General features: G+C 31.6%; 9 protein-coding genes and 2 pseudogenes across 9 annotated transcripts; 5 read left to right on the top strand and 6 right to left on the bottom strand.

Moving 5' to 3' along the window:
* The first annotated feature begins 299 nt into the window (after nt 1-299).
* Nucleotides 300-791, top strand: LOC126766874 (histone H2A-like; annotated as a pseudogene).
* A 29-nt stretch (nt 792-820) lies between these two features.
* Nucleotides 821-1,334, bottom strand: LOC126766878 (histone H3). The gene has a single exon (XM_050484558.1). The coding sequence runs from the start codon at nt 1,271-1,273 to the stop codon at nt 863-865; it is 411 nt and encodes a 136-aa protein (XP_050340515.1). The 5' UTR covers nt 1,274-1,334; the 3' UTR covers nt 821-862.
* Nucleotides 1,335-1,535: 201 nt separating this feature from the next.
* On the top strand, nt 1,536-1,925 carry LOC126766887 (histone H4). The gene has a single exon (XM_050484567.1). The coding sequence runs from the start codon at nt 1,605-1,607 to the stop codon at nt 1,914-1,916; it is 312 nt and encodes a 103-aa protein (XP_050340524.1). The 5' UTR covers nt 1,536-1,604; the 3' UTR covers nt 1,917-1,925.
* A 1,905-nt stretch (nt 1,926-3,830) lies between these two features.
* Nucleotides 3,831-4,292, bottom strand: LOC126766883 (histone H2B). The gene has a single exon (XM_050484564.1). It carries the CDS (start codon nt 4,245-4,247, stop codon nt 3,876-3,878), a length of 372 nt encoding a protein of 123 aa, XP_050340521.1. The 5' UTR covers nt 4,248-4,292; the 3' UTR covers nt 3,831-3,875.
* A 203-nt stretch (nt 4,293-4,495) lies between these two features.
* Nucleotides 4,496-4,996, top strand: LOC126766881 (histone H2A). Its single transcript, XM_050484562.1, has one exon. It carries the CDS (start codon nt 4,566-4,568, stop codon nt 4,938-4,940), a length of 375 nt encoding a protein of 124 aa, XP_050340519.1. The 5' UTR covers nt 4,496-4,565; the 3' UTR covers nt 4,941-4,996.
* A 3,365-nt stretch (nt 4,997-8,361) lies between these two features.
* LOC126766877 (histone H1-like) lies at nt 8,362-9,128 on the bottom strand. The gene has a single exon (XM_050484557.1). It carries the CDS (start codon nt 9,083-9,085, stop codon nt 8,363-8,365), a length of 723 nt encoding a protein of 240 aa, XP_050340514.1. The 5' UTR covers nt 9,086-9,128; the 3' UTR covers nt 8,362.
* Nucleotides 9,129-10,082: 954 nt separating this feature from the next.
* Nucleotides 10,083-10,515, bottom strand: LOC126766885 (histone H4). The gene has a single exon (XM_050484566.1). The coding sequence runs from the start codon at nt 10,440-10,442 to the stop codon at nt 10,131-10,133; it is 312 nt and encodes a 103-aa protein (XP_050340523.1). The 5' UTR covers nt 10,443-10,515; the 3' UTR covers nt 10,083-10,130.
* Nucleotides 10,516-10,739: 224 nt separating this feature from the next.
* Nucleotides 10,740-11,219, top strand: LOC126766879 (histone H3). Its single transcript, XM_050484560.1, has one exon. It carries the CDS (start codon nt 10,767-10,769, stop codon nt 11,175-11,177), a length of 411 nt encoding a protein of 136 aa, XP_050340517.1. The 5' UTR covers nt 10,740-10,766; the 3' UTR covers nt 11,178-11,219.
* Nucleotides 11,220-11,653: 434 nt separating this feature from the next.
* Nucleotides 11,654-12,173, bottom strand: LOC126766882 (histone H2A). Its single transcript, XM_050484563.1, has one exon. The coding sequence runs from the start codon at nt 12,082-12,084 to the stop codon at nt 11,710-11,712; it is 375 nt and encodes a 124-aa protein (XP_050340520.1). The 5' UTR covers nt 12,085-12,173; the 3' UTR covers nt 11,654-11,709.
* Nucleotides 12,174-12,384: 211 nt separating this feature from the next.
* LOC126766884 (histone H2B-like) lies at nt 12,385-12,806 on the top strand. Its single transcript, XM_050484565.1, is given in 2 exon segments — nt 12,385-12,489; nt 12,491-12,806. Coding segments are annotated over 2 exon segments (372 nt in total). The 5' UTR covers nt 12,385-12,387; the 3' UTR covers nt 12,761-12,806.
* Nucleotides 12,807-13,280: 474 nt separating this feature from the next.
* LOC126766876 (histone H1-like) lies at nt 13,281-14,111 on the bottom strand (annotated as a pseudogene).
* Nucleotides 14,112-14,369: the final 258 nt, after the last annotated feature.

Raw genomic sequence — 14,369 nt, 5'->3', positions numbered from 1 at the left:
TCTGGTAGGGATTTCTGCTATTTGGAAAATTCCACAAAGCCCCCTTTCAGTCGTTTCATCCACCAATAAAAATGGTTTGGGCCTTAAAAAAAAAGAATGGTGGTCATCACTTTGCTATTAAAAAAAATCGGCTTATAAAAATTTGGATGTCAAAAAAAGCACCATTTATCGCGTTATTTGAAATCGTGTTACAGGGAATTAATTTCAAAAAAAGGGGTGCACGGGTTCCTTTTTATATGGCGTTAAAGAAAATCTGGGGGGGAAATCGAAGTCAAAGCGGTGAAAACCCTTTTGAATGTTAACTAAATTATATTTAAAAATGTCTGGACGTGGTAAAGGTGGTAAAGTGAAGGGCAAGGCAAAGTCGCGTTCAAATCGTGCTGGTCTTCAATTTCCTGTCGGTCGTATACACCGTTTGTTGCGCAAAGGCAATTATGCTGAACGTGTTGGTGCTGGTGCTCCCGTATATTTAGCTGCTGTTAATATTTGGCAGCTGAAGTTCTTTTGGCTGGTAATGCTGCCCGTGATAACAAAAGACAAGAATTATTCCAAGACATTTACAATTGGCCATCCGTAATGATGAAGAATTGAATAAACTATTATCTGGAGTCACTATTGCTCAAGGTGGTGTTTTGCCAAATATTCAAGCTGTACTTTTACCAAAGAAGACTGAGAAAAAGCATAAATTTCTATCTCGGAGAGACATATTATCTAAAAAAAAAAATAAAACCGTCCTTTTCAAAACCGTCGAAAAGGACCGTTTAAGTATTTATTTTTATCATTATATGTAAAATTTTGATCTTTCGTTGAGCAATTGTGGTCCTGAAAAGGACCGTTTGGATATTTATCTTCTTCAAATCAATTAAGCACGTTCTCCACGAATACGTCTGGCCAATTGAATATCTTTTGGCATAATTGTGACACGCTTTGCATGAATGGCGCACAAATTTGTATCCTCAAACAGACCAACCAAATATGCTTCACTTGCTTCCTGTAGAGCCATAACAGCAGAACTTTGGAAACGTAAATCTGTTTTGAAATCTTGAGCAATTTCTCGAACCAAACGTTGGAATGGCAATTTTCGGATTAATAATTCAGTACTTTTTTGGTAACGACGAATTTCTCGTAATGCAACTGTACCGGGGCGATAACGATGAGGTTTCTTTACACCACCAGTTGCCGGAGCACTTTTACGAGCTGCTTTGGTTGCCAATTGCTTGCGTGGTGCTTTACCACCAGTCGATTTACGGGCTGTTTGTTTTGTACGAGCCATTTTTTTTCACTGCACTTATTTAATTTTCACCTTAACTGAAAAGTCACTGCACTAATATATTTTACCACACACTAATAATTTGTGCACAAGTAATAAAATACTTCAGAACGTTCATATTACTTCAAAAGTTCATATTATCGGGGTGGATGAAGTCTTAACTATATTCATGTGTTAGAAAGAGATGAAATTTTCTGTATATAGGTAAGTCACAATGTTAGTTTTTGACTTTTGTATAAATACACGTGCAATAACTTAGTTCTCCAGAAATCTATAGAGCGTGCAGTGTTCGGCTAGTAAAAGTGTTAAAGTGTTAAAAGTGTAAAAGTTAAAAATGACTGGTCGCGGCAAAGGTGGAAAAGGCTTGGGTAAAGGTGGTGCTAAGCGTCATCGTAAAGTTTTACGTGATAACATCCAGGGAATCACTAAGCCTGCTATTCGGCGTTTGGCTCGTCGTGGAGGTGTAAAACGTATATCTGGTTTGATATATGAAGAAACTCGTGGAGTCTTAAAAGTATTTTTAGAGAATGTTATCCGTGATGCAGTTACCTATACTGAACACGCTAAAAGGAAGACAGTTACAGCAATGGATGTTGTATATGCTTTGAAGAGACAAGGACGTACCTTGTATGGATTCGGCGGTTAAACAATTTTCCTATCAAATATAAAAAAAAAACAATTTGCCTGTAGTTAGCATTCATTCCAATTTAATATTATTTATCAAATATCCAAATACATATGTATATATGTATATTGCATTCATATTATTTATGAGGAAGTATGTTGGAACGGAATATGAGTAAATATAAAAATTACATTGTCTACGGACCTATGTATGTATGGATGTATACATATACATATGTATGGTAAGTAAGTTTAGTATAAAATTATTACTAATATAGGATTTGAGTAGAAATTTATCCGACAATATATTAGCAAATTGTGAATTGATCGCATAAAACCGCTTTTTGTTTTCATACTATTATTTTACTTCATTTAAATTGAAATGTGACTTTTTCATGTATATACTCTTGATAGTTAATGAATAACAACACAAGGGCCCTAACAATAACCTCACGTTATTTTTTTATTTTTTATTTATATTTATTTCTTAATGAAAACATCTTATTACTTCTTTAGATCATTGCTAATATAAATTATTTTAAATTTGTAAAATAATTTTAAGGTTTGATTTAAAAATAATTGAGAAAATTAAATTTAAAGAGGGAAATTTTGACTTTTATAGAGCAAAGTTTGGACAAAATTTCATTTTAAATGAAAAATATATACCGTAAAGAAATATGAGCATTAAAATATTAAAGCAACACATTTAGGCTATCAAACTGCGTATAAAATGGTTTCTTAAATTAAATATTTGATTTTTAGTAAATTAAATAAACTTAAAAGTTTGTCCGTTGGAGATGTTAAATTGCACTGGATCGTTCAATTTTGTTACTCATCTTTTCACCTCGCTTCTCAATTTAAGAAGGTATAGCAATTTAAAGGTATTACTTCATCTATAAATTAGTGCGTAAAGTGTGTATTTAATAAATACAAAATAAAAGTTTATAAAAGTGAAAATGTCTGAAGCAATTGCTGTTACGAATGTTAATTCTCCGGTAGCCGGATCTTCTGCTATTTCTGAGAAAAAAGTTGCTGCTAAAAAAGCTGTTAAGCCAAAAAAGCCTTCAGTCGCTCCTACTCATCCACCAACTCAACAAATGGTTGATGCATCAATTAAGAATTTAAAAGAACGTGGTCGTCAAAGAAGAAGGCAGCAGTTGGCGGTAAGAAAGCAAGTGGCGAAAAAAAAGTGAAGAAAACTGTTGCTAGCAAGAAAACAGCAGAGAAGAAAAAAGTGAAAAGGCTAAAGCGAAGGATGCAAAAAAGACTGGATCTGTTAAAGCCAAACCAGCTAAAGCTAAATCGACTCCAAATAAAGCAAAGGCGTTAAAAGCAAAAACACCTAGTGTTAAAACCAAGAAAGCCGCGGTCAATAAAAAGCCAGTCGCCAAGAAAGCGCCATCTAAAAAGTAAAGCCCAGGTAAAAGAAAAAAACTATGTGGCAAATAAGAAATAAAATAAGCCCTTTTCAGGGCTACAAAAATGTTTAACATATCGATCAAAAATGGATTTTTAGCAAGAACATTAAAATAATTTTAATTATTAAATGAATTGATGATGATTGTGCACATATGTATTATGTGTTTTCATATATATCATTCAATGTATACAATAAAAATTACATATCATGTTTATATCTCAATTACATTATAAGTAAAACAGTTCATAAATAAAAAATGTACGTTTACAAAGGGTGACAATTAGATATTTATTTTATTTTATTTTCTTTGGAATTTCACAGCTGCTGGCATAATTAAGATTACCCTATACTAAATAGATTTGCAAAAAAAAACATGTGCCCACGCTTACTCTATATTGAATAGTTTATTATGATAGTATTACCAGTGCCACAGTAACGCATGGCCAAATCTACTAGTACATATACTGTGTTTGTATACTCATAAATTATCTCTTTGTTATTTATATGTTGTGGCCCTGAAAAGGGCCTTTTTGCTATTTTTTTTTTAATCATTTGAACAAATTACTTGGAACTTGTGTATTTAGTGACAGCTTTGGTACCTTCGCTCACAGCATGTTTGGCTAATTCACCAGGCAAAAGTAAACGTACAGCAGTTTGGATTTCGCGACTAGTGATAGTTGAACGTTTATTGTAATGAGCTAAACGCGATGCTTCGGCAGCGATACGCTCAAAAATATCATTTACAAAACTGTTCATGATACTCATGGCTTTTGATGAAATACCAGTATCAGGATGTACTTGCTTCAACACTTTATAAATGTAAATAGCATAACTTTCCTTCCTCTTGCGCTTCTTCTTCTTGTCGTTTTTAGTAATATTTTTTTGGGCCTTACCAGCCTTCTTTGCTGCTTTTCCACTAGTTTTAGGAGGCATGTTTTTTCTCACTTTACTTTTTCACTAACACTTTGCGAAATAAATTTTATACTCACAATAAAGCAGTTGCTTTAAAGTACATTTTTTCATATAAAGTATTCGCGAAGTCGATTAAAGGTGCACGTGAAGATGACGAGTCACGAAGTTATGTCAATACACCTTAACTGTGAAATGAAAAAGTATATAAGCAGCGTTAGTATGTTGGAGGAATTTATATAAAGTGAGTGAATTGTGCAGTGTACATTGTGCAGTGTACATTGTGCAAGCTTGTAGTGATTCATATTTCCTTTTCGTGTGTTAACTAAATTATATTTAAAAATGTCTGGACGTGGTAAAGGTGGTAAAGTGAAGGGCAAGGCAAAGTCGCGTTCAAATCGTGCTGGTCTTCAATTTCCTGTCGGTCGTATACACCGTTTGTTGCGCAAAGGCAATTATGCTGAACGTGTTGGTGCTGGTGCTCCCGTATATTTAGCTGCTGTTATGGAATATTTGGCAGCTGAAGTTCTTGAATTGGCTGGTAATGCTGCCCGTGATAACAAAAAGACAAGAATTATTCCAAGACATTTACAATTGGCCATCCGTAATGATGAAGAATTGAATAAACTATTATCTGGAGTCACTATTGCTCAAGGTGGTGTTTTGCCAAATATTCAAGCTGTACTTTTACCAAAGAAGACTGAGAAAAAAGCATAAATTTCTATCTCGGAGAGACATATTATCTAAAAAAAAGAATAAAACCGTCCTTTTCAGGACGACAAACTTTTATATTCAAAGAGGTTGATATTACTTTCAAAAAAAAAAACTTGATTCGTTATATAAAACTGGTTGCATACGATACACATATAACAACAACAACAAATATTAGATTCATACTCATGAATGTATAAGTAAAGTCATCTGGAGAGACAGCGTACGGTATAATACAGTAGGTAGATAATACTCGTAGCGAAAAAAACTTGGTGGTATACATGTACAGGTTCCGTGGATTCTATTCGGAATTTAATTTGTAAATTAATTTCTATCTACAGCATATACATAGTATATCATAAGATTTAAAGTTTTAATCTTTTGCTGAGAAATTGTGGTCCTGAAAAGGACCGTTTAAGTATTTATTTTTATCATTATATGTAAAATTTTGATCTTTCGTTGAGCAATTGTGGTCCTGAAAAGGACCGTTTGGATATTTATCTTCTTCAAATCAATTAAGCACGTTCTCCACGAATAGGAAAATTGTGACACGCTTTGCATGAATGGCGCACAAATTTGTATCCTCAAACAGACCAACCAAATATGCTTCACTTGCTTCCTGTAGAGCCATAACAGCAGAACTTTGGAAACGTAAATCTGTTTTGAGTTTTAATGGCAAATCTTAATAATTCAGTACTTTTTTGGTAACGACGAATGCAATTACCGGGGCGATGTTAAAACGTTGGTTGCCAATGGCAATTTTCTGACTGGAGTGATTTCAAATGGTGTAAAGGTTCATATTATCGATAACATGTGTAGGTTTCTTTATACCAATGTCACTTTTGTATAAATACGTAAGAAAAATAACTTTAAAAGTGTAAAAGTTAAAATGACTGGTCGCGGCAAAGGTCACTTTAAAGGTGGTGCTAAGCGTCATCGTATTTTACGTGATAACATGTTTAAGCCTGGTTTGGCTCGTCGTGGAGGTGTAAAACGTATATCTGGTTTGATATATGTTTTAAATAGTATTTTTTGAGAATGTTATCTGATGCATTTCCTATACTGAACACGCTAAAAGGAAATTATATAATGGATGTGTATATGCTTTTAGACCTTGTATGGATTACGGCTCCTTTTCAAAACCACCCGTATTTTACAATTAAACGAAGATTCAAAATAATGATAAATTAACCGAAAAATAATAAATACAATCTAAAGAGAATTTTGTCATAATTCTTAATTTGCCTGTATTAGCATTCATTCCAATTTAATATTATTTATCAAATATCCAAATACATATGTATATATGGATATTGCATTCATATTATTTATTTATGTTGGAACAATTGTGAGTCCATGTCTAACCTATGTATATATGGATGTATACATATACATATGTATGGTAAGTAAGTTTAGTATAAAATTATTACTAATATAGATTTGAAGAAATTTAACAATTATTGGCAGAATTCGTGAATTGATCGCAAGGCCAATTCAGTTTTCATACTATTATTCACTTCATTTAAATTGAAATGTGACTTTTTCTTTATTTCATAGTTAATGAATAACGCACAAATTTTAAATTTTTATTTTTTTATTATATTTATTTCTTAATGAAAACAACCTTAGATGACCAACCATAAATTATTTTAAAGACAAAATAATTTAGAGCCAAAATAATTGAGAAAATTAAATTTAAAGACAAAAATTTTGAAATAGAGCAGTAAATTTCATTTTGATACCGTGTATCATTAAAATATTCTCGAATAAACGTAAGTTTCTTAAATTAAATATTTGATTTTTAAAATATTAGTTTGTATATTGTATAAAGTAATTTTGTTATCATCTTTTCACCTGCTTCAATTTAAGAAGGTATAGCAATATAAAAATTACTTCATCTATAAATTAGGACGTAAAGTTGTATTTAATAAAAACGACAAAATAAAAGTTTATAAAAGTGAAAATATGGATTTTGGTACACAGCTTGAATATTCTGGCAAATTTTGCTATTTCTGAGCAAAAAACTTTATTTAATTCTTCACTTCAGTCGCTTGTAAATGTCATGAAACTCACAAATTTTGATGCATATTACTTTCAAATCATTTTAGCTATTATACACAAATGTAGCTAAAAATTCACCATTTATCAAGCGTTATTTTCTGCTGTTTTGACCGACATACATATTTACGAAAACATCTTTTAAATTATCATCATAAATTATTGAAAATTTTAAAAACGGTTTTAAATTTTGAAAAGAAGATATACTTAAACTAAATGATAAAGAAAAAGGAAAATTCTTGTCTTTGATCAATGCATAAATTAATTCACAAAAGCTATTCCAAATAATAAATTTGTGACCTAGTCAAGTAATAAAATAAAAGCTTAAAAAAATGCACTTTAAAGCAACTGCTAGTTAATTAAGTTTTCAGGGCTAATATTATTTATAAAAATATGAATTTTTAGCAAGAACATTAAAATAAAAGTATTAAATGAATTGGATGATTTGCACATATGTAATTGTTTTCATATATATTCAATGTATAGAAGTATGTTGATTTATGATCTAAATTAAAAATTACATTGAAGCAAATATAAAAATGTATTTCACAAATACAATTAGATATTTATTTTAAGTTTGTAAATGTTTTTTTAATTTCTACGAAAAAACATGTGCTCATAATTAGCTAATTGAATAAATTTATTATGATATAACAAAAAGACAAAAATATAAATCAAATAAGAATTATGTTTTTCAAAGTATTTTAAAGAAGGCTTTTTTTTTGAAATTGCTATTGTTGATTTTTGAGCGTTCGCTCCTGAAATTTTTAATCGCGAAAACTGCTGACTTTTGCCTGATTGAATCATGCTGTGAACAACCAAAGCTTATCACTAAATACATTTACAAGTTCACAAATGATTAAAAAAATAGCAAAAAGGCATAACTTTTTCATTTTATAAATTAACAAAGAGATTATTTATGATATAAAACACATCTTTGCTGCTTTTCCACTACTTTTGGCCATTTAGATGGCACTGGTAATACTATCATAATAAAATTCAATATAGAGTAATTTGGCGCAAAATTTTTTTTTTTTTCCAAATCTATTTAGTATAGAAATCTTAATTATGCCAAAAAAAAAGTAAAGAAAATTGAAATAAAATAAATATCTAATTTTTGTAGTATACATTTTTTATTTATGAACTTTCATTTGGTCTAAATAATGTAATTATAGATATAAACATGATATGTAATTTTTATTGTATACATTGAATGATATATATGAAAACACATAATACATATGTGCACAATCATCATCAATTCATTTAATAATTAAAATTATTTTAATGTTCTTGCTAAAAATCCATTTTTGATCGATATGTTAAAAAGCATTTTTGTAGACCTGAAAAGGTTTTCTTTTACCTGGGCTTTACTTTTTAGATGGCGCTTTCTTGGCGACTGGCTTTTTATTGACCGCGGCTTTCTTGGTTTTAACACTAGGTGTTTTTGCTTTTAACGCCTTTGCTTTATTTGGAGTCGATTTAGCTTTAGCTGGTTTGGCTTTAACAGATCCAGTCTTTTTTGCATCCTTCGCTTTAGCCTTTTCACTTTTTTTCTTCTCTGCTGTTTTCTTGCTAGCAACAGTTTTCTTCACTTTTTTTTCGCCACTTGCTTTCTTACCGCCAACTGCTGCCTTCTTCTTTGACGCCACACCATCTGCCGATTTCTTTTTGGGCTTCTTCTCAATGGATTTCACCGCTTTTGACTTCGATTTACCTTCACCAGATTTACTTGATTTATTGGCAGCCACTGATAATTTAAAAGAACCAGATGCACCCTTTCCTTTAGTTTGAATTAATTTACCACTAGTAACAGCAGATTTCAAATAACGCTTGATAAATGGTGCTAATTTTTGAGCATCACATTTGTATGTAGCACTGATGTACTTTTTAATAGCTAAAAGTGATGAGCCACCACGTTCTTTTAAATTCTTAATTGATGCATCAACCATTTGTTGAGTTGGTGGATGAGTAGGAGCGACTGAAGGCTTTTTTGGCTTAACAGCTTTTTTAGCAGCAACTTTTTTCTCAGAAATAGCAGAAGATCCGGCTACCGGAGAATTAACATTCGTAACAGCAATTGCTTCAGACATTTTCACTTTTATAAACTTTTATTTTGTATTTATTAAATACACACTTTACGCACTAATTTATAGATGAAGTAATACCTTTAAATTGCTATACCTTCTTAAATTGAGAAGCGAGGTGAAAAGATGAGTAACAAAATTGAACGATCCAGTGCAATTTAACATCTCCAACGGACAAACTTTTAAGTTTATTTAATTTACTAAAAATCAAATATTTAATTTAAGAAACCATTTTATACGCAGTTTGATAGCCTAAATGTGTTGCTTTAATATTTTAATGCTCATATTTCTTTACGGTATATATTTTTCATTTAAAATGAAATTTTGTCCAAACTTTGCTCTATAAAAGTCAAAATTTCCTCTTTAAATTTAATTTTCTCAATTATTTTTAAATCAAACCTTAAAATTATTTTACAAATTTAAAATAATTTATATTAGCAATGATCTAAAGAAGTAATAAGATGTTTTCATTAAGAAATAAATATAAATAAAAAATAAAAAAATAACGTGAGGTTATTGTTAGGGCCCTTGTGTTGTTATTCATTAACTATCAAGAGTATATACATGAAAAAGTCACATTTCAATTTAAATGAAGTAAAATAATAGTATGAAAACAAAAAGCGGTTTTATGCGATCAATTCACAATTTGCTAATATATTGTCGGATAAATTTCTACTCAAATCCTATATTAGTAATAATTTTATACTAAACTTACTTACCATACATATGTATATGTATACATCCATACATACATAGGTCCGTAGACAATGTAATTTTTATATTTACTCATATTCCGTTCCAACATACTTCCTCATAAATAATATGAATGCAATATACATATATACATATGTATTTGGATATTTGATAAATAATATTAAATTGGAATGAATGCTAACTACAGGCAAATTAAGAATTGTGACAAAATTACTTTTAGATATGTATTTATTATTTTTCGGTTAATTTATCATTATTTTGAATCTTCGTTTAATTGTATATCGTGGTCCTGAAAAGGACCGTTTTGTTTTTTTTTTATATTTGATAGGAAAATTGTTTAACCGCCGAATCCATACAAGGTACGTCCTTGTCTCTTCAAAGCATATACAACATCCATTGCTGTAACTGTCTTCCTTTTAGCGTGTTCAGTATAGGTAACTGCATCACGGATAACATTCTCTAAAAATACTTTTAAGACTCCACGAGTTTCTTCATATATCAAACCAGATATACGTTTTACACCTCCACGACGAGCCAAACGCCGAATAGCAGGCTTAGTGATTCCCTGGATGTTATCACGTAAAACTTTACGATGACGCTTAGCACCACCTTTACCCAAGCCTTTTCCACCTTTGCCGCGACCAGTCATTTTTAACTTTTACACTTTTAACACTTTAACACTTTTACTAGCCGAACACTGCACGCTCTATAGATTTCTGGAGAACTAAGTTATTGCACGTGTATTTATACAAAAGTCAACAACTAACATTGTGACTTACCTATATACAGAAAATTTCATCTCTTTCTAACACATGAATATAGTTAAGACTTCATCCACCCCGATAATATGAACTTTTGAAACGTTCTGAAGTATTTTATTACTTGTGCACAAATTATTAGTGTGTGGTAAAATATATTAGTGCAGTGACTTTTCAGTTAAGGTGAAAATTAAATAAGTGCAGTGAAAAAAAAAATGGCTCGTACAAAACAAACAGCCCGTAAATCGACTGGTGGTAAAGCACCACGCAAGCAATTGGCAACCAAAGCAGCTCGTAAAAGTGCTCCGGCAACTGGTGGTGTAAAGAAACCTCATCGTTATCGCCCCGGTACAGTTGCATTACGAGAAATTCGTCGTTACCAAAAAAGTACTGAATTATTAATCCGAAAATTGCCATTCCAACGTTTGGTTCGAGAAATTGCTCAAGATTTCAAAACAGATTTACGTTTCCAAAGTTCTGCTGTTATGGCTCTACAGGAAGCAAGTGAAGCATATTTGGTTGGTCTGTTTGAGGATACAAATTTGTGCGCCATTCATGCAAAGCGTGTCACAATTATGCCAAAAGATATTCAATTGGCCAGACGTATTCGTGGAGAACGTGCTTAATTGATTTGAAGAAGATAAATATCCAAACGGTCCTTTTCAGGACCACAATTGCTCAACGAAAGATCAAAATTTTACATATAATGATAAAAATAAATACTTAAACGGTCCTTTTCAGGACCACAATTTCTCAGCAAAAGATTAAAACTTTAAATCTTATGATATACTATGTATATGCTGTAGATAGAAATTAATTTACAAATTAAATTCCGAATAGAATCCACGGAACCTGTACATGTATACCACCATCAAGTTTTTTTCGCTACGAGTATTATCTACCTACTGTATTATACCGTACGCTGTCTCTCCAGATGACTTTACTTATACATTCATGAGTATGAATCTAATATTTGTTGTTGTTGTTATATGTGTATCGTATGCAACCAGTTTTATATAACGAATCAAGTTTTATTACTAATACATATGTAGTTTTTTTTGAAAGTAATATCAACCTCTTTGAATATAAAAGTTTGTCGTCCTGAAAAGGACGGTTTTATTCTTTTTTTTAGATAATATGTCTCTCCGAGATAGAAATTTATGCTTTTTTCTCAGTCTTCTTTGGTAAAAGTACAGCTTGAATATTTGGCAAAACACCACCTTGAGCAATAGTGACTCCAGATAATAGTTTATTCAATTCTTCATCATTACGGATGGCCAATTGTAAATGTCTTGGAATAATTCTTGTCTTTTTGTTATCACGGGCAGCATTACCAGCCAATTCAAGAACTTCAGCTGCCAAATATTCCATAACAGCAGCTAAATATACGGGAGCACCAGCACCAACACGTTCAGCATAATTGCCTTTGCGCAACAAACGGTGTATACGACCGACAGGAAATTGAAGACCAGCACGATTTGAACGCGACTTTGCCTTGCCCTTCACTTTACCACCTTTACCACGTCCAGACATTTTTAAATATAATTTAGTTAACACACGAAAAGGAAATATGAATCACTACAAGCTTGCACAATGTACACTGCACAATTCACTCACTTTATATAAATTCCTCCAACATACTAACGCTGCTTATATACTTTTTCATTTCACAGTTAAGGTGTATTGACATAACTTCGTGACTCGTCATCTTCACGTGCACCTTTAATCGACTTCGCGAATACTTTATATGAAAAAATGTACTTTAAAGCAACTGCTTTATTGTGAGTATAAAATTTATTTCGCAAAGTGTTAGTGAAAAAGTAAAGTGAGAAAAACATGCCTCCTAAAACTAGTGGAAAAGCAGCAAAGAAGGCTGGTAAGGCCCAAAAAAATATTACTAAAAACGACAAGAAGAAGAAGCGCAAGAGGAAGGAAAGTTTATGCTATTTACATTTATAAAGTGTTGAAGCAAGTACATCCTGATACTGGTATTTCATCAAAAGCCATGAGTATCATGAACAGTTTTGTAAATGATATTTTTGAGCGTATCGCTGCCGAAGCATCGCGTTTAGCTCATTACAATAAACGTTCAACTATCACTAGTCGCGAAATCCAAACTGCTGTACGTTTACTTTTGCCTGGTGAATTAGCCAAACATGCTGTGAGCGAAGGTACCAAAGCTGTCACTAAATACACAAGTTCCAAGTAATTTGTTCAAATGATTAAAAAAAAATAGCAAAAAGGCCCTTTTCAGGGCCACAACATATAAATTAACAAAGAGATGATTTATGAGTATACAAACACAGTATATGTACTAGTAGATTTGGCCATGCGTTACTGTGGCACTGGTAATACTATCATAATAAACTATTCAATATAGAGTAAGCGTGGGCAATATGGTACACATGTTTTTTTTTGCAAATCTATTTAGTATAGGGTAATCTTAATTATGCCAGCAGCTGTGAAATTCCAAAGAAAATAAAATAAAATAAATATCTAATTGTCACCCTTTGTAAACGTACATTTTTTATTTATGAACTGTTTTACTTATAATGTAATTGAGATATAAACATGATATGTAATTTTTATTGTATACATTGAATGATATATATGAAAACACATAATACATATGTGCACAATCATCATCAATTCATTTAATAATTAAAATTATTTTAATGTTCTTGCTAAAAATCCATTTTTGATCGATATGTTAAACATTTTTGTAGCCCTGAAAAGGGCTTATTTTATTTCTTATTTGCCACATAGTTTTTTTTCTTTTACCTGGGCTTTACTTTTTAGATGGCGCTTTCTTGGCGACTGGCTTTTTATTGACCGCGGCTTTCTTGGTTTTAACACTAGGTGTTTTTGCTTTTAACGCCTTTGCTTTATTTGGAGTCGATTTAGCTTTAGCTGGTTTGGCTTTAACAGATCCAGTCTTTTTTGCATCCTTCGCTTTAGCCTTTTCACTTTTTTTCTTCTCTGCTGTTTTCTTGCTAGCAACAGTTTTCTTCACTTTTTTTCGCCACTTGCTTTCTTACCGCCAACTGCTGCCTTCTTCTTTGACGCCACACCATCTGCCGATTTCTTTTTGGGCTTCTTCTCAATGGATTTCACCGCTTTTGACTTCGATTTACCTTCACCAGATTTACTTGATTTATTGGCAGCCACTGATAATTTAAAAGAACCAGATGCACCCTTTCCTTTAGTTTGAATTAATTTACCACTAGTAACAGCAGATTTCAAATAACGCTTGATAAATGGTGCTAATTTTTGAGCATCACATTTGTATGTAGCACTGATGTACTTTTTAATAGCTAAAAGTGATGAGCCACCACGTTCTTTTAAATTCTTAATTGATGCATCAACCATTTGTTGAGTTGGTGGATGAGTAGGAGCGACTGAAGGCTTTTTTGGCTTAACAGTTTTTTTAGCAGCAACTTTTTTTTTCTCAGAAATAGCAGAAGATCCGGCTACCGGAGAATTAACATTCGTAACAGCAATTGCTTCAGACATTTTCACTTTTATAAACTTTTATTTTGTATTTATTAAATACACACTTTACGCACTAATTTATAGATGAAGTAATACCTTTAAATTGCTATACCTTCTTAAATTGAGAAGCGAGGTGAAAAGATGAGTAACAAAATTGAACGATCCAGTGCAATTTAACATCTCCAACGGACAAACTTTTAAGTTTATTTAATTTACTAAAAATCAAATATTTAATTTAAGAAACCATTTTATACGCAGTTTGATAGCCTAAATGTGTTGCTTTAATATTTTAATGCTCATATTTCTTTACGGTATATATTTTTCAT

This window comes from Bactrocera neohumeralis, unplaced genomic scaffold, assembly GCF_024586455.1.
Source record: "Bactrocera neohumeralis isolate Rockhampton unplaced genomic scaffold, APGP_CSIRO_Bneo_wtdbg2-racon-allhic-juicebox.fasta_v2 ctg2821, whole genome shotgun sequence".
Classification (NCBI taxonomy): Eukaryota; Metazoa; Arthropoda; class Insecta; order Diptera; family Tephritidae; genus Bactrocera; species Bactrocera neohumeralis.
The sequence above is the reverse complement of the archived record's forward strand: the minus strand, read 5'-3'. Positions and strand labels throughout refer to the sequence as shown.

Coding starts and splice junctions, on each gene's coding strand:
- LOC126766882 (XM_050484563.1), bottom strand. CDS start 12,084: ATGTCTGGACGTGGTAAAGGTGGTAAAGTGAAGGGCAAGGCAAAGTCG.
- LOC126766881 (XM_050484562.1), top strand. CDS start 4,566: ATGTCTGGACGTGGTAAAGGTGGTAAAGTGAAGGGCAAGGCAAAGTCG.
- LOC126766887 (XM_050484567.1), top strand. CDS start 1,605: ATGACTGGTCGCGGCAAAGGTGGAAAAGGCTTGGGTAAAGGTGGTGCT.
- LOC126766885 (XM_050484566.1), bottom strand. CDS start 10,442: ATGACTGGTCGCGGCAAAGGTGGAAAAGGCTTGGGTAAAGGTGGTGCT.
- LOC126766877 (XM_050484557.1), bottom strand. CDS start 9,085: ATGTCTGAAGCAATTGCTGTTACGAATGTTAATTCTCCGGTAGCCGGA.
- LOC126766878 (XM_050484558.1), bottom strand. CDS start 1,273: ATGGCTCGTACAAAACAAACAGCCCGTAAATCGACTGGTGGTAAAGCA.
- LOC126766883 (XM_050484564.1), bottom strand. CDS start 4,247: ATGCCTCCTAAAACTAGTGGAAAAGCAGCAAAGAAGGCTGGTAAGGCC.
- LOC126766879 (XM_050484560.1), top strand. CDS start 10,767: ATGGCTCGTACAAAACAAACAGCCCGTAAATCGACTGGTGGTAAAGCA.